At 40.7% G+C, this 25110-nt stretch overlaps 3 protein-coding genes across 5 annotated transcripts; 2 read left to right on the plus strand and 1 right to left on the minus strand.

Moving 5' to 3' along the window:
• Window positions 1-3904: 3904 nt before the first annotated feature.
• On the plus strand, window positions 3905-8724 carry badb (BCL2 associated agonist of cell death b). The gene is made up of 4 exons (XM_086284451.1): window positions 3905-4059; window positions 4732-4878; window positions 5917-6137; window positions 6239-8724. The coding sequence occupies exons 2-4, from the start codon at window positions 4740-4742 to the stop codon at window positions 6353-6355; spliced, it is 477 nt and encodes a 158-aa protein (XP_086140577.1). The 5' UTR covers window positions 3905-4059; window positions 4732-4739; the 3' UTR covers window positions 6356-8724.
• Window positions 8725-8726: 2 nt separating this feature from the next.
• On the minus strand, window positions 8727-11167 carry LOC147335965 (uncharacterized). The gene is made up of 6 exons (XM_086284412.1): window positions 10910-11167; window positions 10241-10546; window positions 9969-10114; window positions 9664-9803; window positions 9422-9580; window positions 8727-9339 (listed from the first exon to the last, which is right to left on the minus strand). The coding sequence occupies exons 2-6, from the start codon at window positions 10483-10485 to the stop codon at window positions 9160-9162; spliced, it is 870 nt and encodes a 289-aa protein (XP_086140538.1). The 5' UTR covers window positions 10486-10546; window positions 10910-11167; the 3' UTR covers window positions 8727-9159.
• Window positions 11105-24814, plus strand: majin (membrane anchored junction protein). 3 transcript variants are annotated; one of them, XM_086284431.1, is made up of 10 exons: window positions 11105-11332; window positions 11518-11634; window positions 13445-13490; window positions 13589-13664; window positions 13850-13948; window positions 14553-14569; window positions 14822-14952; window positions 20681-20747; window positions 23640-23707; window positions 24180-24814. In XM_086284431.1, the coding sequence occupies exons 2-10, from the start codon at window positions 11534-11536 to the stop codon at window positions 24223-24225; spliced, it is 651 nt and encodes a 216-aa protein (XP_086140557.1). In that variant the 5' UTR covers window positions 11105-11332; window positions 11518-11533; the 3' UTR covers window positions 24226-24814. The 3 variants fall into 3 exon arrangements, with proteins under 3 accessions (XP_086140557.1, XP_086140550.1, XP_086140566.1); XM_086284424.1 differs by having other exon boundaries at window positions 11107-11290; XM_086284440.1 differs by having other exon boundaries at window positions 11107-11290; window positions 23643-23707.
• Window positions 24815-25110: the final 296 nt, after the last annotated feature.

Below are 25110 nucleotides of genomic sequence, written 5' to 3' on the forward strand. Positions count from 1 at the left end.
AATTGAAAGGAACATTTTGGGATCTGCTTGGACACAAACACACACATACACACACACACAGATGGGTGCACTGAAACACACTGAGTGGTGGTTTGGAGACAGTGTGGGAGTGCATACGCCTCCATTTCCCAAAATAACTAGCAGATGAGGGGCAGGGAGGCAGGGCGAGGTTGGTACAGGGAGATATAAATGGATGCTAATTGTATAGCTCCTTCGGATAAAGCTCAAATCCAGCAGACTCATGCACAAACGCACACTTTCTGAGCTTCCATGCTTGCGTGTGAAAATTATCCTGATCATACAGAGTGCGTAAGAGCTTTGACACTCACACACTGTCATGGATGGCAGTTTTAAGGGGAGTACACACACACACACACACACACAGATTAAAGCAGATATTAACTGTATAGCTTTCCAAATCCAACCCAAAGTCCCTTGTATAATTTCTATGAAATCCATCCCAAAATAGAGGTCAAAAGAAGTGAAAAAGAACAGATTATTTAATAATTTATTTTCTGAGACGATCCATTAGTGTATGAAAGGCTTTGGATGTTTGTCTAAACTTGTAAACTCACATTAGCTCCATTTGGATACACTGAATCAGAGAATGCTGCATCACATCGCTTCAAATCACATCACAGTGTCCACAGAAACAGTTTGTTCCTCCTGTTCAGGTGTCATTTACTGACTCTGCAAAAACAGACTGATGGAAAGATGGAAAGAGAAGAATGATGTAAAGGTGGAGATGAGGACTAGAGGCAGCGTTACATTTTTTAAAACAAGTTAAAGGTTAATAATTACATGGTTGACTTTTCTGTGTTGATGATGATGAAGTGCAATCCACATGGGACATTGAGCCATATACAGGTTTGCTCGAGGCCAGGCTTTCACATTATCAGTTCTCTGACAGACGCATTATTGCTGAAGCCATAGATATGCAGGAACTCCCTCTGGAGCTGTAGTTACACGTAGGATAACAACAGTTTATGCCCATTACTTTCTCGACTTAAGTTGCAGCTCAGTTTGTAGTCCTGCCTCCCCACCTGGTGCTCTCACAGGGAATAGCAACAAATTGCTGTCAGTCCTCCCTGCACTTCATTTCAGGAAGGAGAAAAGAAAAGAGCATTTTTCATCATAAATGTAATTTAAATGACTATGGAGTTACTTCTACCTGCTCTTTATAAGGCAAAGTTTGTATTGTATTTATAGTCATATTAATCAGATACAGTAAATGTTTAATCCACTGCTGAATTAGCATGTTTGTTCACTTAAATGCTCACTTAAATTAAACAGTCTCAAATGTTTGTATTAGTTTCATTTTAATAGAAAGAGACAGAATATCAACAAAAAAATCTAGAAAAAAACATTACATTACATAAAAGTTATAAATTTATTTGCATGTCATTGACTTAAAATGAGTATTTGATCCCCTATAACCGAGCCCGAATTCTGGCTCCGACACAACAACTCTGTTAACTCAGCCATTTACAGATACTCCCAATCTCAACTCATTATATAAACTTATGTCTGTCCACAGAATCAGTTTCTTCTGTTGCAACCTCTCTTCCAGACCGATTATTTGGAAATGGAAAGATCAGTCACCCTCAGTTTGGAGCTCCGTGATCCAAAAATCTTGGATCTTAGATCATGGGGTGACAGTGATTATGAGAAAGGTGTTTGATTAGCCCAAAACTACATGGGAGGAGCTTATTAATGATCTGAATGCAGTTGGGACTACAGTCACCACTGGTAACACATATACCATAATTGAATTCATAACTGAAATTTTGCAGCACCCGCAAAGTACAGGCCTGTCTTACGTTTTAGCTCGACCTGCCATGTTTGAAGAAGCTGAAATGCTGAGTATTACCTGAAGAACACCATCCCTACAGTCAAGCATGGAGGTGGAAATATTATGATTTAAGGCATTTTTTCTGCTAAGGGGACAGGACGACTTCACTGCATTGAGGGGCCAGTGGATGGGGGCACGTACCATAAAATCTTGCCCAAGAACCTTTTTCCTTCAGCCAGAATACTGAAGAAGGGTCATGGATGAGTCTTCTGGCATGACAGTGACCAAAAGCATACCGCCAAAGCAACAAAGGAGTGGCTAAAGATGTCTGTGAAGGTTCTTAGTGGCTAAAGAAGAAGCACATTAAGATCATGGAGTTCCCTAACCTGATTCCATCGAATATATATAAAATCTGTGGAGCAAGCTGATGTTTCAAGTTCCCAAGCAGTGCAGTGCAAATCAAGAAACTCTAGATGTTCCAAAGTTTTGGTACTTTGGTTTAGCAAAGTCATCCTTACCTTCACATGGGTACGTGGAATCATAAGAGGCCCCTGTCTGAAGACCTAAAAACCTGACTTGTAGACCTGGAGTGGAGCAATTTAGTAAAGGTAAGGCCACACTTTAAGGCCATAAAAGTCAGATCCACAGTGAAACTGTGGGTCAGTGAAACTCACTTCTGTCCAGTGACAGTGATGCTGAGGTGAGTTATTGAGGATATCCTGAACCTTTCTGTCTGCTTTTACGCTTTTAGCTGATGCTCGCTGGCATTAGTGAAACTTTCTTTTAAGCGGATCTAACATTGTAAGACTCAGACATTTAGCTAATAAACTCTCATGAGACATAAGAATGTAAGAAAACTTTTTATCATAGGAAAAGGGTCTTTTTTCTTTTTAGGACACTCAAAACTAACATTAGCTGGCATATTAGCTTATATCCAGTTGCTGTTGTCATTTAGCCAGCTGTCTGGAGATGGGAGGGTCACATGTTTAATCTGCTGATGATAATTACTGACAACAATATTGGGAAGTTTGGAGACTCCCTAATCAGTTTTTAATTACCAACAAAATTAAAGATATTTCTTATAAATTAATACACAGAATTTATCCATCTAAAGATTATCTTCAAAGCAAATTCAAATGAGACATTGATACAAGCTGTAGCTTTTGTAAAACTTCCAAGGACTATGCATCTTTTTTGGTTTTGTAACCTTGTGCAAGATTTTTGGCAGAGCTTATGTTTTTATCTCAGAAAATGTATTTAAAGGATTGGTACTGTTTTGGAAATATGTTTTATTTGGTCTACACAAAAACCAAAGACAATTCAACATTGATAACAGATATATGACTAACTTGTTAATTTTAATGGCTACATTTCATATTCACAAGTCCAAATGTTTAGGAAGACATCCCTCTTTTTATGTATTCTCCTTTGAACTTGTACAACTCCACTAACCCAAAAGCTATAAAAACTATGGGTGTTTGTGAAAAAATAAAGATCTTTCAATCACTTTATTCTTTGGTTTGATCAGTTACTTTTCCCCCTCGCGTGTTTATATCGTAGGTTCTGAATATTGTTCATTTATTTGTTTGTCTATGTTATGCAATCTTTTTTTTTTTGTAAGTACAACACCATTAATGTGGTACTGTTTAATTCTATTTTGTATTGTACTGTTGTTTAAATAAAGGTTTGAATGAAAAAAAAAGTATTTTCATTGGCATAATTCTAAGTTCATAAGAAGGCATTAGTTTGTTAGGAGATGTAATGACACACTAATAAATGTATATTTTGTGAGTGCAGCATATTTTTTCCTATTAAACTAAATAAAAAAACAAAACAAAAAACAAATAAAGACTAACTGTAAAATTGCAGTACTTTTAATTTAAGAGCATTTTTTATGCAACCTCGGTATTATTTATTGTGTGGGATTGTAAAAGCGGGACTCTTAAATATAAAGTTTTATTATGCAATTTTACTAGAAATCCAGCAGTTAAAAAAAATGCGGCGGCTCTTGGAGTTAATTGGTACTGCGCATCTACGCTGCATATTACGGTAAGCCGGTGAGACAAACAAAGGCACAGCCCAGTCCTAGCTCGCAACAGTGACGTCAGCGCGCCGCTGCGGTGCAGTGACGCGCGGCGATTGGGTGAGCGCGGAGCTAAAGTGTGCAGTAGAGTAAAAAGACAAGAGGCGGACAACAACAGCTGCGACCGTATGAAGCAAACTAAAGACACACTCGCACTTTTGAGGCTCACACGATAAAGATTCGGGTAAGGAGTCGTTTTTTGTGGAGTCATTTCCTTACAAACGCTGCTAGCTAAGGTTGGCCGGAGCAGCTTCCGCCCTTAAGGAACTTTCTTTTGTCCTCTTCAGTCAACAACAAAACAAGCGAGAGAGTGTGTTTACCGAAGAAGAAGGTGTATTGGTTAATTTAGCAACAGTCAAGTATCAAATCCTTATTAATAACACCAAATACAGGCCCGTGTTGTCAAAACAAGTCTGGTATCTTGTGGGTAGTTAAAGTGAAATACCTTTGGACCGGCCAGTATCAGAGGCATTAAAAAGAAAGATATAGCCCGCTGGGTGTGCTCTGTGGCTGTTCCACCGATACAATGAATTATCCCATTTTACGAGTCTTAGGTATATTTACACATAATTGGGTAATGTGTTATATGACAATAAAATTGCACACTTGCAATATAGCAACTTTTTGCAGTGCAGTCTTCTGTTAGAATAAGATGTAAATTTAAAAAAATAATCAATTTATCATTGTGGGGTTTTTTTCTATATCTGCTTGAAAGGTCAAAGGCAGAGCAACGCCAGTATTAACCTGCTGCGGTCATAACAATATTGATCTGTTATGTGCATGCACTTAAGGACACACTGTCATTTCTTTAACCGTTTTTGTCGTTCATATTTCCAACACCACCCTATCTCTCCAGATGTCAGGATGGCTGCAAACTTCAAAATTTCAGACAGTGATTCAGAGGCATCAGAGGAGGTAGGGGAAGGAGAAAACCAACAGTCAGCAGGACAAGCTCAAGAAAGCAAGCCCCAGACGCTTTCCCTTCCTGTAACCAAAACGACAGGTAGGAACACAAAATAAATTGTCTGATATACGGTGGAATAGCCAACCCCTTTGGACCATATCAACACTTAAAATTGTGCATAATTAAATTTGTGGATTAGTGATAACTCCCCAGCTCACGCGTTCAGATGTGGTCACTTTGCACCCGGTTTCCAAAACAACAGCCAAGGCCACAATGCTTGAGGCTTTCAGGCGATCTCCCACAAACCAGAGGGTGACATCGCTGTGGCTTCCTCTTTCTGTTATGTACAGTTTGAATCACGAGGTAGAACTGGGGGGGAAGCAAGGGATGTCCTTATTACAGTATGATATTAATTTTGGTAAGCAAACAAAAAATAGACTTAAAACACACTTGCTGAAAAGCTGATTGGTTTGTTTGTGTCTTTTAGTACAACCCAACCAGTGGCACGCACTTGGCATGAGGGGTGCAATTATGCGAACAGATTAAAACACTGTTTTTTTTTGTATATGGTTGTAAACATGTTTATAGCTGCAGTATTTATTTTTTTTAACTGTACTTTAAGAGGGCAAGCTGTTGGGACTTGTGCACTGGCTTTACTGTTCAGCCCTGGATGTTGCACCTTGTTGTATGTTGTGGATTAACTGAGCAGAAGTTCTGATGGCAAAACATATATTGCAGCATACGTTACCACAGCCTGCTCTAGATGAGATCCCCCCCCACCCCTTTATTTAGCCATTTCTTGGCTGTATCTGTAGAGAAGTTTAGAATATATCCTTTCTCCTTATTTTTCTTGAGATGCATTCTGGGGTGGGACATTAAAATGAGGTTGCGTTGTAAGCTAACCTGTTTTGCATTTTGAATTGCTTCATTCAAAGCACTATAGGAGGATGTTTTGGCTCTTTTTTTACCGTGCAGCTGAAAAGAGCCAAAATAACAGTGTACAATAACAGTTGCTGGTCGCAGAGACAACTAATGATTTAAATTCCTCTATTCCTACATTACTCTTTATTTCCTCCTTTCTATCTGCCTTACATTAAAACACTCTGAACCCATCTCACTTTTCCTTTTTCCATTTAGCTGCTGGAAGGCTCAGGGTGAACTCAGAGTCCCACACTTCCTCAATTGCCAGGGATGAGGAGCTCATGGCTAGAGGGGAGGATGAGGTCTGTACTCCCACAGAGGGAGACCCATTCAGGCGAAGGTCAAAGTCAGCTCCCCCTGCTCTGTGGGCTGCCAAGAAGTATGGCAGGCAGCTTCGACGAATGAGTGACGAGTTTGACAGCTTACTAGATAAAGGGGTAAGAATGGGAGTGAGTCAAGGCTTAAATTAGTTTTTTGGGGGGAAAAAGATGGTGATGATAGGTTGCTAACTTGACATTGTTCCTCTTTCACTGTGCAGGAGATGAAGGTCAAGAAGCTGCACCACTCTAAAACCTGGTGGAGCTATCTCTTTAGTCACCAAGAGACTGAAGGAGAGAACAACCATCTTGAAAACCACAACCAACGCACTGAGTAAGCACTGAGAGGACAAGGATACAAGGTCCGGAGGAGCGGATTGGGGAAACTGTAGCCGAGAGACAATATTTAAGATCAGAACAAGACTGAAGAGGATTTGGCTCGATCAAAAAGAGTGGGACGTGCAGTAAAAAGCAAAAAAGTACATGTTCAGTGAATCCCATCATAGTCATGCCATTTTATGTCATTGTTAACTACCTTTAAATAGAACTTTTGTACTCGTGTTGAGTGTGGTGTAAACAATGTTATTGGGAAGTCCACTGTGGAATTGAAAGGCAGTGATGAGGAGGAACTGCTGCCGGAATCCTGCAAAACGGATAAAAAGATGGGCCGAGAGAGGGGCTATAATCTCTTCTAAACACACAAACAAAGCCTTGTTTAGTCGTAGAAGAGACGCTCGGTTTAAAGACGCTTAGCATTACAGTTGTCTCTCACATTGACATTGCACGGTGTGCTGTGTATGGAGAGAGGAATAACACCTGACTACTGAAGGCCAAATTGAATGCTGTTAGATTTTTTTTTTCCTTCCTGCTTTCCTCATTTTCATGAGGAAATCTCCAGAAGCTGTTCGTGTTTGACTTGCACGCTCATATTGTGCCAAAACGATCTGCCAGCAACAGGAGACAGTACTTTTTTCTTTCTTTCTTTTTGGGATTCGGTTTAGGCCTCTTCTTAAACAACTGTACTCAACTATCATCTGCTTTATATCACAAATTTATCCCAAAAAAAAAAAGGAAAAATCTTTTACAAGGACAATCTCTGATGCAGAAGTAATATCTTTTTTTGTAAAACTTCAGGGATAATAGCTGAGGGCGTTAAACAGTAAGGCACAATCCAATATGAATATGTTTTTAAAGCCTTGGACGAGCATAAACAAACAATTGAAATTTTTATGTGTAAATATTTTAACATTTTATGAAATGGTAAAGGGTGGGGAGGGGGTGAGTAAGATGGTTTAGCCAGATTTTATTAACGAGGTTACCGTGCTGTTAAGCTCTGCTAACCCAGCAATAGGCAGTGTACAATCCATGGCTGTTGTGATAAATGTTGCGTGCTGAGCTCTCGGTGCATGGGTGAATACAGAGTCCAGTCACATTAAAAATGAGGGATTTCCACTTGCTTTTTGCTTGAAGGATTTTCAGGAGAAATCACATCCTGATGTTTTTTGTTGTTTATTTTGTTTTTAATCAGTTTAAATGTGAGTTGATCACTTTGACCTGTAAGGGGATGTGATTAAAATGGGCTCATAAACTCTCATGCCTTAGCTTTAGAAGTGCTGATCTGATGCCAGCTTTGCTGGTGTTTTTTAGGCACGTAAGGCGCATAATATATATGCTTTATGGAAATTCTAACTAAGGGCAAAGATCAGCATTTCTGTGCAGCTCGGTAAACATGAGTGGGCTACTTGTGGCTTGTTTATAAATACGTGATTGCTGAAAATGATAGTGGGTTTGTTCAAGTTGTCTTATTCTTCCTTCCTCTCGACTTGTAGCGTTGAGTTGTGAAGTGCTCGGGTGTGCAGGCATTTATATGGTTTTCAAATTCAAAAATATATATATGCGTATATAAATATATATAGCTTGGTTTTTAATCAGAGAATTCCAGACAATCAAACGGTGGCAACTTTACCTGACACTCATCCTGTTCTACCATCCTTTTGGTCACATGTGTCTTGACTGGTCATTTGTCAAATTTAAACTACTTCCCATTATAAAAAAGGGATGAGGAGTTTTCTGATATCAGATTTCTAGAGACACGAGTGTTTAAGCAAGAAATAGCATTTTGCATTTTAACACGTTAGACCCATGTTATCCAATTGCAGGGAGTGCACACACAGTTTTGAGAACTCTGGGTCAGATTATAAAGCTTTACTCTGCTGAAAATAAAGATCAGATGGAATTTAAATGAATTTAATGTTGCAAAGAACTGCCTTGAACATGCTGTGACCTGTGACGGCGCATAGCCAGCCTCGTCTGTTTACCCAATTACAGCCTTAAACTTCACTGCTCGCTTTCACAAGTTACACTCAGAGGAAAAACAGAAAGCACAAAAATGTCCCGGTGCATTTACTGTCATGAGATTTTTAAGTGACACACGCGTACACTATAAAATGGCTGATGTGGAGTTTGGCAACTCTTTTTGACTTTAAACATCCGTGACAGTGAACACACCCCAAACCTGCCTGGGCACCTGGATTTTTTGCAACCATCCTTAGTATTACTTGAATCTGGAGATGTGTGTGTGGAGAAAATAAAAATTTAATATTACTTTTTTTTTCTTATTTTGGTTTCTTTTTCAGTTTTAATGACTTGTAAATGTATTTTCTCTACAACTGTGAAAACTCTGGTCTAAATAAATAATTTTAAGAGAGCTTTTAAAAGGTATTTTGTTCTTTTAATTGTCTTTACACAGGTTTAGAAGACCTTTGAGTTATGTTCAATGGAGATTTCTGGTTAGTCAAAGATATTAGGCAAAGGAAAGGCAAGAGATTATGAAGAATAAGGAGCAACAGTTAAACTGACAGATATGTAAAAGTTTTCGTTATCCAATAACAAAGGGAAAGGTTCTCACTAAGACATGGCTTATGGTTGACAATAAAGTCATGTGATGGGTGACGTTCCATAGATTTAGAGTTCATACCACAATATGCTGTATTTTTGTCTTGAAATTAACAAAGTGTCGACACAAAACTTGTAACAGCTTTAAAAAAAAACAACCCAACCCCCCCCCCCCAAAAAAAAAAAAAACAACTACCACTGTAAAACTGAAGACAAAAAGGCATCATGGAGGACACAAGCTGGTGTTTCAGGCGACCCCTGACGGATCCCAGCAGTACTTCTGTCCACAGTCCAAAGCTGACAGTCTGTCCATGTCTGCGTCGCTCAGTGTAAAGTCAAAAAGTCTGGCGTTCTCCTGTATTCGGTCTGCGTTTGATGACTTTGGGAGCACAGCGACACCCTGCTGCACCGCCCACCGCAGCAGCACCTGAGGAGAGGGACAGAAGAACCTTAAAATGTTTGCAATAAAAACAAAGGTATACCCAAGATAGCAGAGCGAGTGGGCTCACTTGTGCGGGGGTGCGTTGGCACTGCTTTGCCACCTCCAGGACCACAGGGTCAGTAACCAGATCTCCTTGGCCTAAGGAGGAATATGCTTGGAAACAGACTCCATACTCCTCACAAACACTCTTCAGCTCTGCTTGGCACAGACGTGGGTGAAACTCTACCTGAAGAACACAAAAAAAAACGTGAGATTTCAAACAGCTGCTAATGTCTTTCACTGTCCTCCATTCAAACTCCTGCACTGTACCTGTAGAACTGCAGGGGGGACTTTGCAGCTCTGCATTAGTTCTCTCATGTGAGCCACTGTATAGTTGGACACTCCAATGGCCTTCAGCTTCCCCTGGCCATGCAGCTCCTCCAGCGTGGCCCAACTCTGAGCTCGGTTTCCTGGGATCAAATATTTATTAGGACCTCATCTCTGCCGTTACTCAATGCCTGCTATGTTGCAGTGGAGGAATGAGAGAAGACAGCTTGAATGGGTTTTGTGCAGTTAGTGCAGAAATGAAATATAGATCACTCGAAACACCTGGAAAAAAAAAAAGTGGAGTCTACCTGGGTTGCTCTGATCAGCCACTGCTAGACCCTGCGTGCCAGGCCAGTGAATCAAATAGAGGTCAATGTAACCCAAGTCCAGCTGAGACAGGCTGTGAAGGGCACCTTCCATAGCCCGCTCACCCTGATCCTTAGGGCCCAGCTTACTGAAACACAGGAAGAGAAACAGGGATCTGAATGAGCAGCGCAACACCTCAAGTCAGCTTTAGAAGCCCCAATGTGTTCTCTTAGAAATCATGTGTCAACTTATGCTTTAGAAGCCTGTGCATCACCTGGTTATGAACACATCCTGTCTGGTCAAGCCATGCTTGTGCAGGAGCTCCCTCAGGGATCGGCCCATGTCGGCTTCATTCCGGTAGACGGCTGCACTATCAAAGGCCCGGTAACCCGCAGCCAGGGCGGCATCCACGGCGCGATACACTTCTTCAGAGCCGTGCAACTTGTAAGTCCCCAACCCCAGGAGGGGCATTTGAACCCCAGTATTCAGGGTAACAGAGGAGGTGGTGGTGGACGACATCCTGGACTGCAAGGCCCTTCTTTACTTTGCACCCTGTTAGGAATAACTGGTTTGCCAAGCTCTATCAAAGATGGATAGAGAAAGTGAGTTTAGCCGGTTTTCTGCTGCCCTTTGCCCCATTTTGTGTGTTACATCACTGGAAAATTGCTTGAAAGCACTTCCTTAAACTTGGTAACAATACAGATTTTATCTTGTTCCACTAGAGACTTTTTGGTGCTTCTCTAACGCAAAATAAGAAAGGCAAGCAACACGAAGATGTAAACTAACATCACTAATTTAGCTGGTCACAGTGTATGAAGACTATGACACTTGAAGAGCACTTTTAATAATTTCTGTAGGCAGACACGTGGACATTACAATGCAGGAAGGGGACGGTATACTCTAATATATAAACAATTTTACGTGAAAAATATTTCCACCCCACCTTTTTTTCACCTCAAGTGACTTCTTTAGGAAAGGCGGTGCATACACTGGCAGTGTCCTCTCAAAGAAATTACTAACAAGTTATAAAGCAAAGGTAACTTCCAGCATGAGCACAGTTTCCTACTACTAGCTACCATATGTGGTCAGCTGACAGTCACGTGACAGTTGGGTCGGTTTTCGCCGTCACCATAGTGACACCTGCTCTGACACTGTGGATTGGAAGAAGACGTGAGGGATCCAACGAATCACAGCAGCCCGAGCGGCCGGAAGGCGGGAATATATCCTGCTCAGCAAATCTCGAGACGAATCAGACGTTTGATTGACGGATACAGATTTAACTGTTCACGGTCTGCTTGAGGTCGGAGATAACCCAGTGAACGAGGTAGCGAATTCGAGGTCGCAATTTTAAGCATTAGACAATACGGTAATTAAAAAAATACTAAAGCGAGAAAGAAATTTTGTTTTTCTAACATATGTAAGGACAGTACTGCATGTGAAATCTGCCCTGTATAGCTATCTGAACATTTTCTCCCTGCTGTATTTCCTATTGAATCCTCACTATAACAATGAATACATGAATTGGCTAATTTTCTCATTTTATTTCCTAAGCTCATTTAGGTCGACTATGCCGTTGCAGGCCTTCTCATTTCCTCTCCCAGAAACTCGATTCTTTAAAGCAGGGAGTTTCATCTACAAGTTCACGATCAGAGGAGGCTCCAGCTACAGGCAAGGCAGCGTTATACATAGTGTTTCGTACTCAGGCTCTAGTTTATATGTGTACAGCTCAGAAAAATGAAAGGAAGGCTTTTTAATCAGAGTATAGCTTAATATTAGCTAAACTTCAGCAATATTGATGTGGTCAGTTAAACAGCAGATGGGGTTGTTAATTAGTTTCAGCTGCTGCAGTGTTAATGGAATTAACTAAAGGTTCACAACAACTGGGCGACAATAAGACAACCCCCAACACAGCAACGGTGTTAGAGGGTGGACGTCACTGACATTTTTCCCCTCCTGATCGTTTGTCACTATTTTTTTTAACTAGTTTTGCATCTGGCTAGTATCACTGTCACTGCTGATAGCATGAGTTGATACCTGGACTCTACAAAAGTTTCACAGGTAGCGAGACTCCTCCAGGATGCCCCGACATTCTCGGGCTTGCATACAAGCACGTAGGGGCCATGCAAATTACTGGGTACCATTTTGAGTTGCTCCAATGAAATTTCGGCCCATTTTCAGAGTTTTTCGAGTTCAGTTACTCTCTAGGTTGATAATTTTCATTTTCAGGAAATTCTGCATGCTTTCATTCCTAATACACGACTCAGTCAATATCAGTATAGTTATCAAGCATTGTAGTCACAGTGAGAGACAACTGTAATGCTAAGCGCCTTTAAACCGAGCGTCTCTTTAGTCTTCTACTAAACAAGGCTTTGTTTGAGATCTGATGTGTTTTCAAAGTGTTCCTGTGATTTTTGTGATTAGTGCGTTTTGCCTCTCTTCAGTATAGAGAATGAACCAACGTCACATCCCCACATAAAAAAGCAGAAATAAACATGGTAACAGTCGAATCCTAATTGTGTGCTAGTGAAGACTTTCTTGTTTGCTCGTTTCTTAGTAGTCTTTCTCCAAACCAGAATGAGCTTTACTAGCATTTTCAGCTATGAAATAATTTAACTGTGTCTAAGCCTGAGACGATTCCACTTCCACGTGTATGTCTTCAAAGCAGAGCAAACCTGCAGCACAGCTTCAAATCAGTACACGCGCTGCAGAGAAAGTAAGGATTCAGGTTGCACCTACCTTTTTTCTTCTTGCCACGTGGGACATCCCTTTTCCTTTGATAGTCTAAGTTCTTTAAAGCACTGTAAAATGTTTTCAATCCCCAAATCAGTTGGGGAAACAGCTGTGCTTCAAGCTTTGATGATTTCCGTGCTTTTAATGCCACTCTTTATAAGGGTTTCTGTTATATATCACGATATATGATTCCTGGCAGTTATTTTGATCAGCAAAAGAGAAACATATCTCACTGGAGCTGTATGTCTATATTCCAGGATAATGCCCCATAATAAAAGTCTGAGTGATCCTTGATTCTGCCTTAAAGCTATTTTCTGTTATTTAAAATACAACATACATGTTTTTTTTACACATTTAAAGCCCTGCAGCACTTAACCGTTTCTATTTCTGTCAGGACAACTTTAATCAAAATATTCTCACCACAGTGTGTCATATTTGGTCGTACAGTATGGCTCTGCTCTGGTGTCCACCCATACTCTATCAAAGCAGCAGCAGCAGCAGAACCTCAGTGGTAACAGAGGGGGTGGAGGTGGGTTGCAAAGAAGCTTGCAGTCATCGAAAACTATTCATGCTGAAATGGTTTAAATAGCACAGTTCGTATGGGAATTCCAAGCAGGATGGCCAGGTTGATAAAAAGCCTTTAGTGACACGATAGATATTATATTTAACCTTACTGCTTTTGTAATAAGTTGACAACTTCTTTAAGAGAGAAACTTTATGTGAGCATCAAATGGGTGTGTCTCAACAGCCAACAGGATGTTATGGGAGAAGTCGCCTTCAATCAGGAATTAGAGGTAATTGTGGATCCTTCTCAGCACCCATGTGTTCTTTCACACACTGTTCTTTTTTAGATCCTCTTTTCATGTTTGTGCCTCTTCTTCTCTGTTTTAAGGAAATTATTAGAACCGTTCTTGGCAACCTGGATGACCTTCAGCCCTTCTCCTCCACCCATTACATCATCTTTCCTTGTATCCTTCACCTCTGCATCATCTCTGCGTTTAAGCGCCTTTCATCCCTCAATTTGACCCATTATTTCTCTACCTATGCTACTAAACTGATATAATACAGTCCATAGGTATGTAATAAGGATCACAGAAGTCAAAATGTGAATGGTAGCTCCTGCCTGGTGTATTTTGTTAACTGTAGCTGTCAGATAAGAAACAGTGGGAGAGTGTGTGCAAACATGATGAGATGAATCTGAGCATCTACCCTTTCACTCTTATCCTCTACCTGGAGAAAAACATGCAGAACGGTGAGGGCAGCTGCACGTCTGCTGGATATCTTGCAGCTTTAAAGCTGACGTACTAACATAACACACTATAAAGTAAAGGAAGCTTCAACTAAACTGACTTTCACCTTTTTTTTTTTTTTAAATTATGTTTTAAGGACAGAATCTGGGAAGAGAGATTTAATTCGTCACCCTTATTTATCTTTTTGTGTCATCAAAAGCAAGATGCAAGCAGAGGCATGGACGAATACTTTATAGAGGTTTAGCAGTTTTCTATTCTTTATTTTATGCCACCTTGTTGCTTCTCCTCTGTCCATCTCTTAAGGATGACTCCACTTCATCTGACAGATAAAATATGTCAAATGGCCCATAAAATATAACAATATATCATAACACAGCTATATTGTGCAATACCTAATATTAACTGTTTTCATTTAAAATTATGGCTCCAAAACAAAAAAATTCTTTCCCTGTTGGTTTACACCTGCCTTCTTTATAACTCATCTTTAAGACACGAGGAAATAAGGGAAGGAATCAAAGAGAGAAAATCTTGGGAAATGAGAACAATGATCAAGGATAGTGTTCAGGGATGATGATATCTCATGTCAGTTTATTTGTGTTCTTTCAGGGTCTCAATCAGTGGAGGTGAGTGGATTATTATGTTACTCACAAGAGTACACGAGAGAATGTTTACATTTTATATTCAAACTATTAAACAAAGAAATATATGTTGCTGTGGTTAGTGCCGAAAAGTTCTGCTCTGAACACATAGTTTAAAGTTAAAATCAGTGACTAGATGAAAGGTTGTATGATGTTTTCCTTATAATATAATAGAGTGCAATCAGGTAATACAACAGTACAGTCGAGCTGGGAAGTCATTGAAGCGTCTTTCTGTAGGAGAATGATGTAAGGCAGCACATCCCTTCCATTCCTGAGCCTCAGTTAAAGAGAGATTCACCACTAGAGGAGGCCATACTAAAGGACTTAATCAATGACACGGAGGCCGAAAACAGGGTGGCAGTGACTGGGTGAGTGTTCTCTCTCTACATACATCTCTCACAAACTGCATTTGCTCCATTTGTAACATTTAAAATTGTCTTTGAAAATGTAAAAATTGCATATCTTCAACACTCACCTGGTTCTCTTGTGACAAGTTTTATGCTAATGGAAAACAGCAGAAGTTGCACTTGGTTTGAAGTGAAATGGTGAGCTAGTTGAAGGTGGCGAGAGAGCAGACACATAGTTAGCTACTCCCCTAAGTTGGGCATAATAAACCCACCACATACTTTAACAGGCCAAATAAACGTGAGATGATGGGTGGTGGGAATGAACAAAGAAGTAGAAAAACGAACCGGCAGCAATACAAAGCTGTGGTACAACCTGGAATCGTCTTGGAAAGCGAAGATGGCACAACAGAAGAAGTGGACCGCCAAGTTCACAACGAGACACTCCGAGTTTGGCTTGCTACAATCGGTAGAGACATAAAAGACCTTACGCAAGAGCTAAAAACCGAACTAAGCACTTTGAAAGGCAAACTGAAAAGAGAGTTAAAAGAAGAAATTGGTGCTCTTCAGCAGAAACTTGAGCGCGAGCCAACTGAGCATGTAAACAAACTATAGACGTAGAAGGTGAGCCTCACTGAAGCCCGGATGCACATAGCAGATGGAGTTTTATCTTCAAAGCTGATGTTCGAAGCAGGAAAAATGAAAAAGCGTAACGATTTGAGTGAGTCTAACAAGGACCAAACTGTGATGGCTGGATTACTGGGTCAGAACGTCTCCAAAACTGCTGCTCTTGTAGGGTGTTTCCGTCTGCAATGGTCAGTATCTATTAAAGTGGTCCAAAGAAGAAACAGTGGTGAAACAGAGACAGGGTCATGAATGGCCAAGGTTCGTGGGGAGGCTGGCCTGTGTGGTACGATCCAACAGACGGGCTACTGTAGCTCAGATTGTGGGAAAAAGTTATTATTGGTTCTGATAGACAGTTGTCAGAATACACAGAGTATCACAGTTTGTTTGCATAACCACAGACCAGTCAGGGCAGAGCTTTAATCTCAATGTGTAACATACCGACGATGTGTCACACCCCTAGGTGTCACATAGTAACGAGAAAGGTACCCTTCCGTGTCCTTATCAAACGCTTTGTGTTGTCAATTGAATCCAATAGAAACATGCTGATAATTTGTCACAGTCATCGGTATGTTCCACGTTGGGATGAGAGCGTGTTGGTCAGGGTGTCCATGGTGGCCCCTGTCCACTACTGAAAGTGCCAACAATGGGCATGTGAGGATCAGAACTAGACCACAGAGCATTAGGGCAAGTGGCATGGTCAGATTCCACAGCACACCTTCACGGGTCTGGTGAAGTCTGTGCCTCGACAGGTCAGGGCTGTTTTGGAACCCAAAGGGGGACAGATTTGACTGGACAATTTAAATCGGACCAACACAACAACAACAACAAAAAGCTGTCCAGTTCTGCTTCCTCTAAATTAGATCCAGCTCTAGATTTAAAACCAATGCAAACTGCAGAATAACATTGTTCTTATCCTGACTTCATGGATTAATCCGTTTGCTCCCTGTACATTTTATAATTGATTTTAAGATAATAATAACTTCTAAAGCACGCCCGGACCTGCCCTCTGCTTCATCTGAGCCAGTCACAGCGTTAGATCCACGGATGGAGCCTTTCCAAAGTCAAGTTTTCAGTCTGAAGGTCATCATCCTTTTTCAATTGGGGCCTTAGAAGAGGACATAAAGCTTGTAGAGTCAGTTCCTTTAAGGACTTGCTTTTTATGTGATGACATCTTTTATCGCCCTTTTTCTCACTTTTTTTCTATTGATTAACATATTTTAGTCTTCTGGTGTATTCCTTTTTTATTTAATCGTTATAATTATTATTGTTATGATGATTATTATTATATAGGATCGGCTCATAGCTGACATACTTTTGGCTATCTGGAGGACTGCACCAATGCACATCTTGTAGCTTCTGTATTGGCTCTGTGTACACGCAGAGCTCGACAAAGGGTCACCCAGTGGGGGCCTTAACCCTCGTTTAGATTTACTCTATTTCAGGTGAAATAAGGTGACTGAGTCACTGAGGTGACTGACATAGGTAAACTTTCTCGGAAAGAAGCCAGTGCATATTTTTGTGTTCTCCTTCGGAGTCCATTTATGTTGCTGTTATAAGACGATGCGAACAATAAGAGGACACTTGTTCATACAAGTATTATACACGCACAGTTTAGGGATCAAAATCAGTGTCCTTGCTCATAAAATCACTAAGTCATTCATTTTGACGACCACTTTGTTTCACACACACAAACGCACGCTTCAGTGGTTCTTGCAGTTATGAAACAGGCAAGAGGCGCCACCTCAATCACTCTGACAGTCAGATCAGTGGGGCGAAAATTATTATTTGAAATGTGTGCACACACATAAACAAGGTCTCGTGTTCCATCTAGTTTGTTTTAACTTATGTAAACAGAAGTGTCTCCTTTTTAAAACTCAGGAAACACACACACACCCTGCAAACGGCACAGCCTCAAGCTTCAGAACCAATTCACAGGAAATAAAATTTCACTGAGATTTTTAAGCCTAGTCTTGAAAGTAGAGATAGTGTCTGTCTCCCGAATCCAAACTGGAAGCTGGTTCCACAGAAGAGGGGCCTGAAAACTGAAGGCTCTGCCTCCCATTCTACTTTTAAATACTCTAGGAACAACAAGTAGGCCTGCAGAGCGAGAGCGAAGTGCTCTAATAGGGTGATATGGTACTACAAGGTCATTAAGATAAGATGGGGCCTGATTATTTAAGACCTTGTATGTGAGGAGCAGGATTTTGAATTCAATTCTGGATTTAACAGGAAGCCAATGAGGGGAAGCCAAAACAGGAGAAATATGCTCTCTCTTTCTAGTCCCTGTCAGGACTCTTGCTGCAGCATTTTGGATTAACTGAAGGAGGGAGTTTTTAGGACTTCCTGATAAAAATGAATTACATCTCTACTGTTTTCCTGTGAAGCAGGATCAGTTATAGTTAGGCTCTCAATTGTATTTTTAACACAAGCCACCATTGGTTCACTTTTCTCTTTTCTGGGCCTTGACTCTAAATGATGGTTATTTTCAAGCCTCTATGTATCTGGATTTAGAAGTTCTTGTTTTTTGCACACAAATCATATAAGCACTGCTGTTTTTAAGATTTCTGGCCAATCGGAAGCTTTCTGAACCAGAAAGTTTCCTTAGTCACAAGAAAAAATGAATAGTTTAGTGCCCTTAAGGGCGCTTGTAGAGTTTCTTTGTACTTGCTCACTGACCTAATATAGTGTGGATGGCAGATTATGTTAGATCTAAAGATGTACAAGGATATTTCATGGAAGGTTGGCTTTTTTTTTGACATGTACTATTTTGATAAGCAGACACTTGATCCAGTATAAGGAAGCAGTTAATGATGAAGCTTATGTGCAAATTTCATACACAACTGGCATTGTGTAGTTATTTGCTCACATGGCAAAGTACTTCCACTACATTTCTCCCACTGTAATCTACACACTTCCATGTGAGACCCTCGCTAACTCAGTTGTACTGGCTCCCATCAATTTCAGGGTCCACTTTAAGATGCTGTTTTTAACTTTTAGAACTCTGCATGGACAAGCACCAGCATCTTAAAGTGGACATTTACATCCATACATCCCTAGCAGGTGGTTGTGAACAGGGCCTGCCTGCTGTGAACTAAAGGAGGCAGAGCCTTTGCAACAGTGGTGTCATGGTCCTCGGTCGTTGACCCAGCATTTTGTGTTTCATTTTGGTGTCATCTTGTGTTTTGTGTTAATTCTTATTTTATATTAGGGCTTAGGGTTTGGGTCTTGTGTTTAAGTGCTTTAGTGTTCTCCCTCCTGTGATCTGTTCGTGTCCCTGAGTTTGTCTTTGTGAATTTCCTGTTTTACTTTGAAGGTCTGTTATCACTGTGTCAGCTTGTGTTTTCCTGTCGTCTTGTGAATTAGCATCTGCTGTGCTTCCCTCCTGTGTGCCATTACCTGATTACCTTTTGTGTGTACATATCGTGGGTGTCAGTCTGTGCTCCTTGTCGGTTCGTCTGTGTAACCTGTGTCATTCTGCGTCTTGTGGTCATCTCTACGCCACACTCTGATCTTCCTTCCCAGCTCTTCATCCCCTGCATACCTCCTTACGTTTTCCCCGGCTGTGACTTTGTGAGTTATGGTTTTGTTATTATTAGTTTTCCCCAGTTTAGGTTCATGTTTAGTTCTGCCCTCGTCTTTTGTTATCGAGCACTGTAAACAAACCTCACTCGCATCTCCACCACTGTCTGCAACTTGGGTCCTCATTCACTCCACCACGGCTGCTGCCCCAGCTGTGACAAGTGGCCCCAGACTCTGGAGATCTCTCACATTGAGCCTGAGATCTGTGGTGTCTTTTAAAAAGCACCAAAAAAAAAAACTTTTTAAACTTGCTTTTGGCAAATAGTTGGTTCTTATTTTGCTCTTTTTTTGTGTGTTTTTTATTTATTTCTTGTCATTGACCTAGCAGATTAAAGTTCTTGGACTAACATGTTTTAACAGTAGGTTCTTTATTTGGCCGGACTTGGGTGGTGCTTTCTGTGAAAATAGTAGAACCTACTTAGAGAATGACAAAAGCTCTGATAGTTTGCTGTTACTGTCACAGTGTCAGAGTTTTTAAGAACTGTGCAGACTAGTTACAGTTAGTAGAAATGTAAAAGAAACTAGATGATCTAATAAATGACCAAAGATCTGCCATCAACGATGTGATTCCGGGTTCTGACTTATGGTGATAGAAGTTAGCTAGTTGCTGTGTGTCCCTTAATTTTTGAAAGCCAGCATTAAAGTGCAATACCACTCTCTACTATCTTGGATATGTATATACTAATATGAATACATTCATTTTTTTTAAGCAACATGGTGATCGTCAATATCCCCCCCCCCCCCCCCCCCCCCCCCCCCAAAAAAAAAGTCTGCTGGGTTTTTTTTATGTGTGTAATTTGGTCATATTATCATATTTTAAAGACTGCTAGTTCGTTCGAGGCTGGGTGTCATGCCCAAGAAAAAAAATCCTTCAACAATCCCAAAATTTTATCCTGGGATCTGCAGGTAACTGTTGCAACTGTTGTGCCACCTTGCATGCGTCACCAATCACAAAGAAGCTGAACACAAATTTCAAAAGACCAGGCCTCAACGACAGAGATGTTTGCTGTAGTGAGACAGCTGTTCATCAGAAGAACCTCAAAGCAGCTGTAAAGCCAGTTGAAATTTTGATTGCTTGTTCCTCTGCCTCAGGGACTGGGTCAGGTACTTGCATTCACTGATCGTACTACGGTTTGTGAATAATAGCAAAAGCATTTAAAGGTTATGTAAGGCCTTGTTTCTAAAAACTGAAGTAGACATGGAATTGGACTTTTTAACAACATCCTAAGCAAATACGCAAAGGACTGAATGCTGATAGATGGGCTAGATTTAAATCCTATTTTGAATCCTCAAATGTATCACCTTAATCTGTGGAGCCACTATTTGCTTGTTAAAATAAAAAAATCAAAGGCGAACATTTTCCATTTGATGACAAAGGTATCGATCTGTGGTGGCCGAGCGAGCATAACGCACACTTAAACGATCACACCAACACACTTAAATCAGGACAATTATTGCCGAGGCAACCAAAACTGACTGACAGATCTTCTTGTATTTATAATAAAGTTCCTCAGATACTTGAAAGTTGTCTGTGTCTAAATTACAGCAAGTTGGACTTGGTCAGTGAGCACTCTCAGGGAAAGACCAAAGAAGATCCAGGACACGTTGACAAGGTGATCCTTTCCAGTTCGACGTTTTACTCGTAACTTCTGATCGATTCTCACACTCTTCCGTGTAAAATTGAAGCGTCAGTCATTGTTTAGAGTTACGATTCCAACGCTTCAAACTCTAATGTCAGTCTTGTAACACCCTTTCATTTCCTCTCTGACACACACACTCTTGTAGCATCTTTGTCTTTATTGCAGCCCGAGGCTAACATTAGCGCAGACAGGTAGGATAACTAGTGTCATTAAGGTTAATAATAGCATTACATCAGACACAGAACTCTGTAATTGTGTGCATGTGAGAGAGTGGTGATGTGCTTTCGTTTAATTAGCAGTAAAATCCAAAATTACCCCTCTCTCCGTTCCTTTCTCGTTCATGCCCTTTCATCTAACCTGATCCTCTGTTTCTACATTTGTCCACTCTGTCTTTTTCCACCTCTCGCTTCTGTTCCTTTTTTTCCCCTTCAGCATTTGTTTCAAGTGGAAAAAATGATTTAAACTTGTTATGTCAGCCCTTTGAGTTATTATTGTCTTAACGCTGAGAAGGAAGTGTCGATACAAGTCTGCAAGCTTTAAAAAGAATTATGTTCGAACGTTGTGGTCTTGATGATGTTAATGTACATACGAGCTTTAAGAGAAGGATGGCAAACATTTTTATGAAATTAATTTCAATTTAAACTAATGTTGACTGCAAATTTGTGGTTATTTTAAGGCCGTAGTTTGCTTTTTACATGTAGTTTTAGTAACCCAGGACTTGTCTGTGAAGGTTCTCAGTCATCCAGGTCATCGTAGTCAAAGGAGCTTGCAAAGAAAAGTGTCTGGACTTCTTTAAGTTGCTTGAAGACGTTTCACCTCTCATCCGAGAAGCTTCTTCAGTTCTAAGGTCAAATGGTGGGGAGTCCCAGATTTAAACCTAGTGGGAGTATCCCCTCGCAGAGGGACAAAAGGACCCCCTGATGATCCTCTAATCGCCTGAGCCAAGGTGTGAAACTGGGTGTGGGTCCCAATCAGCCAGAGTTTCGGGTGTGTTCATTGTGAAACCTGGCCCCACCTTATCATGCGAATTCCTGAGGTCAGATGGCCCAGGATGTGAGTGGGCGTTAAGGCGTCTTGGGAGGGAACTCAAAACTGGATTATAGATGGCAGACAGTTGGTGTGGTAAACCACCGCCTCTGTTCAAAGATGGTCGCTCACAGTGGACATAGATGGCTTCTTTCACTCCTCTCTGTTCAAAAATTGGATGCCAATGTTCACATTTTGGACAGAGAGGACAGATGGTTTGAAAGAGGAGTGAAAGAAGCCATCTATGTCCACTGTGAGCGACCATCTTTGAACAGAGGCAGTGGTTTACCACACCAACTGTCTGCCATCTATAATCCAGTTTTGAGTTCCCTCCCAAGACGCCTTAACGCCCACTCACATCCTGGGCCATCTGACCTCAGGAATTCGCATGATAAGGTGGGGCCAGGTTTCACAATGAACACACCCGAAACTCTGGCTGATTGGGACCCACACCCAGTTTCACACCTTGGCTCAGGCGATTAGAGGATCATCAGGGGGTCCTTTTGTCCCTCTGCGAGGGGATACTCCCACTAGGTTTAAATCTGGGACTCCCCACCATTTGACCTTAGAACTGAAGAAGCTTCTAGGATGAGAGGTGAAACGTCTTCAAGCAACTTAAAGAAGTCCAGACGCTTTTCTTTGCAAGCTCCTTTGAATAACCCAGGACTTCACTTACTGAAAGAATTTTGTGGTCGCATTTGGCTGTTTCTGTTCACCGAAACAGCCAAATGTGCACTTGCTGGTCACCTTATTACTGTTCAGTAAACCTTGCTACTATCAGTTTGGCTCAGCTTTTGCCTTCAGAACTACCTTAATTTCTCATTACACAGATTCAACAAGGTGCTGGAAAGATTCCTCAGAGATTTTTCTCTGAGTCTTTCACATGACAGCATCACATAGTTGCTACACATTTGTTTGCTGAACATCTGTGATGTAAGTCTCCTGTTCCGCCAGATCCCAAATCTACTCTATTGGATTGATCTGGTGACTGTGGAGGCCATACGAGTACAAAGAACTCATTGTCATGTTCAAGAAACCAGGTTGAGATGGTTTGAGCTTTGTGACGTGTTGCGTTATCATGCTGGGAGTAGGCATCAGACGATTGGCTCACTGTGGTTGTGTACCAATGGATGTGGTCAGCAACAGAATTCAGAGAGGCTGTGGCGTTTAAATAATGCTAAAGTAGTACTACGAGACCCAAAGAGTACCAATTGTGTACCACTAACACCAACTTGAGCCATTCATATAAGGCTGGAGGGATCTATACTTTTATGTTTTTACACCACATTCAGACCAAGTTGAATTTTGCTGCAGAAATCAGACTCATCAGACCAGACAACATTTTTCCAATCTTCAATTGTCCAGTTATGGTGACCTCATGAATTGTACCCTCAGTTTCCCATTATTAGCTTACAGGAGTGGTACCTGGTGGGGTCTTCTGCTGCTATAACCCATCTGTTTTAAGGTTCCACATGTTTAGCTTGAACTTCAGCAGGTTGTCTGGACCATGTCTTCACGTCTAAAGCCATTGAGCGATGCAATGTGATTGGTTGGTTACATATTTGAGTTAACAAGAGTTGAAAAAGTGCACATAACAAGTTGGCTGTTGAATGGACCACTGAAAACCTCATACTGGCTTAGTTAATGCATCTCTTCCTATGCCCTTTTGTGGCTCTGTCCTGGTCAATTCACATACTTGAACATTTTAGATTTGTTTTGGGGGTATTTGGGTTTTTTATGCTTTTTGGGGTTATATCACCATATGGGAAAAGTGGTGAAAACAAGTTATAGCAGGTGTGTGTTATTTATCTATATTTTCTTCTCTTTTTTAAATAAAAGCAGCCTGAGATAGTACTGCAGGAGCAGGGGACACCTGTGAGACCAGGATTTCTGAAGCAGCTGGCCAGGTCAGTATGACAGTGCAGTGCCAACACCATCAGTAGAGTTTTTCCTTGAATGCTGCAGGCAGACACAGCAGGGTAACAGTCAGACAGTTAATTGATTTTTTACACCCAGGGGAGAAACAAGAGCTGATTTGTACGGTCGATCTGCTGATAAAATAAGATGTCAAAGATTACAATGGGTTGGGAAGTCCCACTCTGCAGGAATGCTGTAATTCCTGTGCATGTAAGCACAGAAATTACAGTATTCCTGCGAAATGCCTGCTCACAGTCGCCCGATGTCCTTAGGCATATCAAGGACTGACATGAGCATGTTCTGAACGAGCATGCCAAACCATTTAACAAGTCTTTTCGTGGTGGTAATGAAATACGGTAGCAGCTCTGTGGACTGAGCCCAAGAACCCTGTCTTAATGTTATCAAATGTGCATTTCGTTCACTGCAACAATCTCTAAAAGTCTTTGTTTTTTTTCTTTGCAGCCATGTCTTCCCTTTCTCATTGTTCGTCAAAGATCCAGAGAATTAGAAAAGCATTTCCTCAGTAATATTACCAACTGAATTGTTTATTGATATGATGCGTGTACAGTGAGTCAGTGATGAATGAGGTTCATAGGAGCACAAACTCACTCAACATTTATCACTTAATTCAAGGCTGAATTTAAAGTTAAGCTTAGGGATAGAGGTTGTGGTTAGGCATGTTATGTGACCGCTTAAGTTTATTTGTGCGTGGTTGTTAAGAAAAAAAAAATAGAAAATTCACAGAAATTATTTTAAAGTTGCAGAATAGAAATTTATTGACATACAGTTTCATTACAAATTACACAGTGCATTGTTCCTCTTTTTCATTTCCAACATTCTTTGGTTTCATCAATAGATATTATTTACAAAATGACTTTAGTTCAGATTCTTAAATATAAATAAATTGTGTACATTCTTTGGTCTCATGACTGTGATTAGTGGTTACTACAAGAATGACATTCCTCATATATTTGAGCTTTACGTTGTTTCCAAAGACGGTATTTCAACTTTTTTGTTAATCGAAGTCAACAAAGACATGACTCGACTGTTTTATCGACTGCTATGTTTTCATTCATTTTATATTAAAGTCATTCTAAATCTGACTTTCGGTTCCTGCGAGTTTGATTATATCTGTGTCCTGACACTTGCTACTGAGTCACAAAGTGTGATGAAAGATGATTGAATTATGAAGTGTTTGCCAAGCCTCAAAGCCCCGAGGCAACACTATAAAAATGTTTAGTTTGTGTGCAGTGTGTGTGTGACAGAATGGTTTCTACAGCCTAAACTCAAAGCATGTCAATCAAGTTTCTCTTACATCACATTTTACACAAAAAAACTAACAGCACATTAAAAAGCGTGAATTTTTCATCCAGTAATAAAGTAGTTAGATCTG

The sequence above is a fragment of the Aulonocara sp. 'chitande type north' Nkhata Bay genome, linkage group LG3 (assembly GCF_057382095.1).
Source record: "Aulonocara sp. 'chitande type north' Nkhata Bay isolate Kocher_YH1m ecotype deep benthic linkage group LG3, A_spYH_male_GT1.1, whole genome shotgun sequence".
NCBI classification, from domain to species: Eukaryota; Metazoa; Chordata; class Actinopteri; order Cichliformes; family Cichlidae; genus Aulonocara; species Aulonocara sp. 'chitande type north' Nkhata Bay.

What these genes read in the sequence shown, in the direction of transcription:
- badb (XM_086284451.1), top strand. Translation starts at nt 4,740, where the DNA reads ATGGCTGCAAACTTCAAAATTTCAGACAGTGATTCAGAGGCATCAGAG. An exon ending in TCCTGTAACCAAAACGACAG is followed by an intron (nt 4,879 to 5,916) that starts GTAGGAACACAA and finishes TTTTCCATTTAG; the next exon opens with CTGCTGGAAGGCTCAGGGTG. An exon ending in ACAGCTTACTAGATAAAGGG is followed by an intron (nt 6,138 to 6,238) that starts GTAAGAATGGGA and finishes TTCACTGTGCAG; the next exon opens with GAGATGAAGGTCAAGAAGCT.
- LOC147335965 (XM_086284412.1), bottom strand. Translation starts at nt 10,485, where the DNA reads ATGTCGTCCACCACCACCTCCTCTGTTACCCTGAATACTGGGGTTCAA. An exon ending in TCCCCCCTGCAGTTCTACAG is followed by an intron (nt 9,581 to 9,663) that starts GTACAGTGCAGG and finishes TGTGTTCTTCAG; the next exon opens with GTAGAGTTTCACCCACGTCT. An exon ending in GCCAACGCACCCCCGCACAA is followed by an intron (nt 9,340 to 9,421) that starts GTGAGCCCACTC and finishes CCCTCTCCTCAG; the next exon opens with GTGCTGCTGCGGTGGGCGGT.
- majin (XM_086284431.1), top strand. Translation starts at nt 11,534, where the DNA reads ATGCCGTTGCAGGCCTTCTCATTTCCTCTCCCAGAAACTCGATTCTTT. An exon ending in AACAGGGTGGCAGTGACTGG is followed by an intron (nt 14,953 to 20,680) that starts GTGAGTGTTCTC and finishes TCTAAATTACAG; the next exon opens with CAAGTTGGACTTGGTCAGTG. An exon ending in ATCCAGGACACGTTGACAAG is followed by an intron (nt 20,748 to 23,639) that starts GTGATCCTTTCC and finishes TTTAAATAAAAG; the next exon opens with CAGCCTGAGATAGTACTGCA.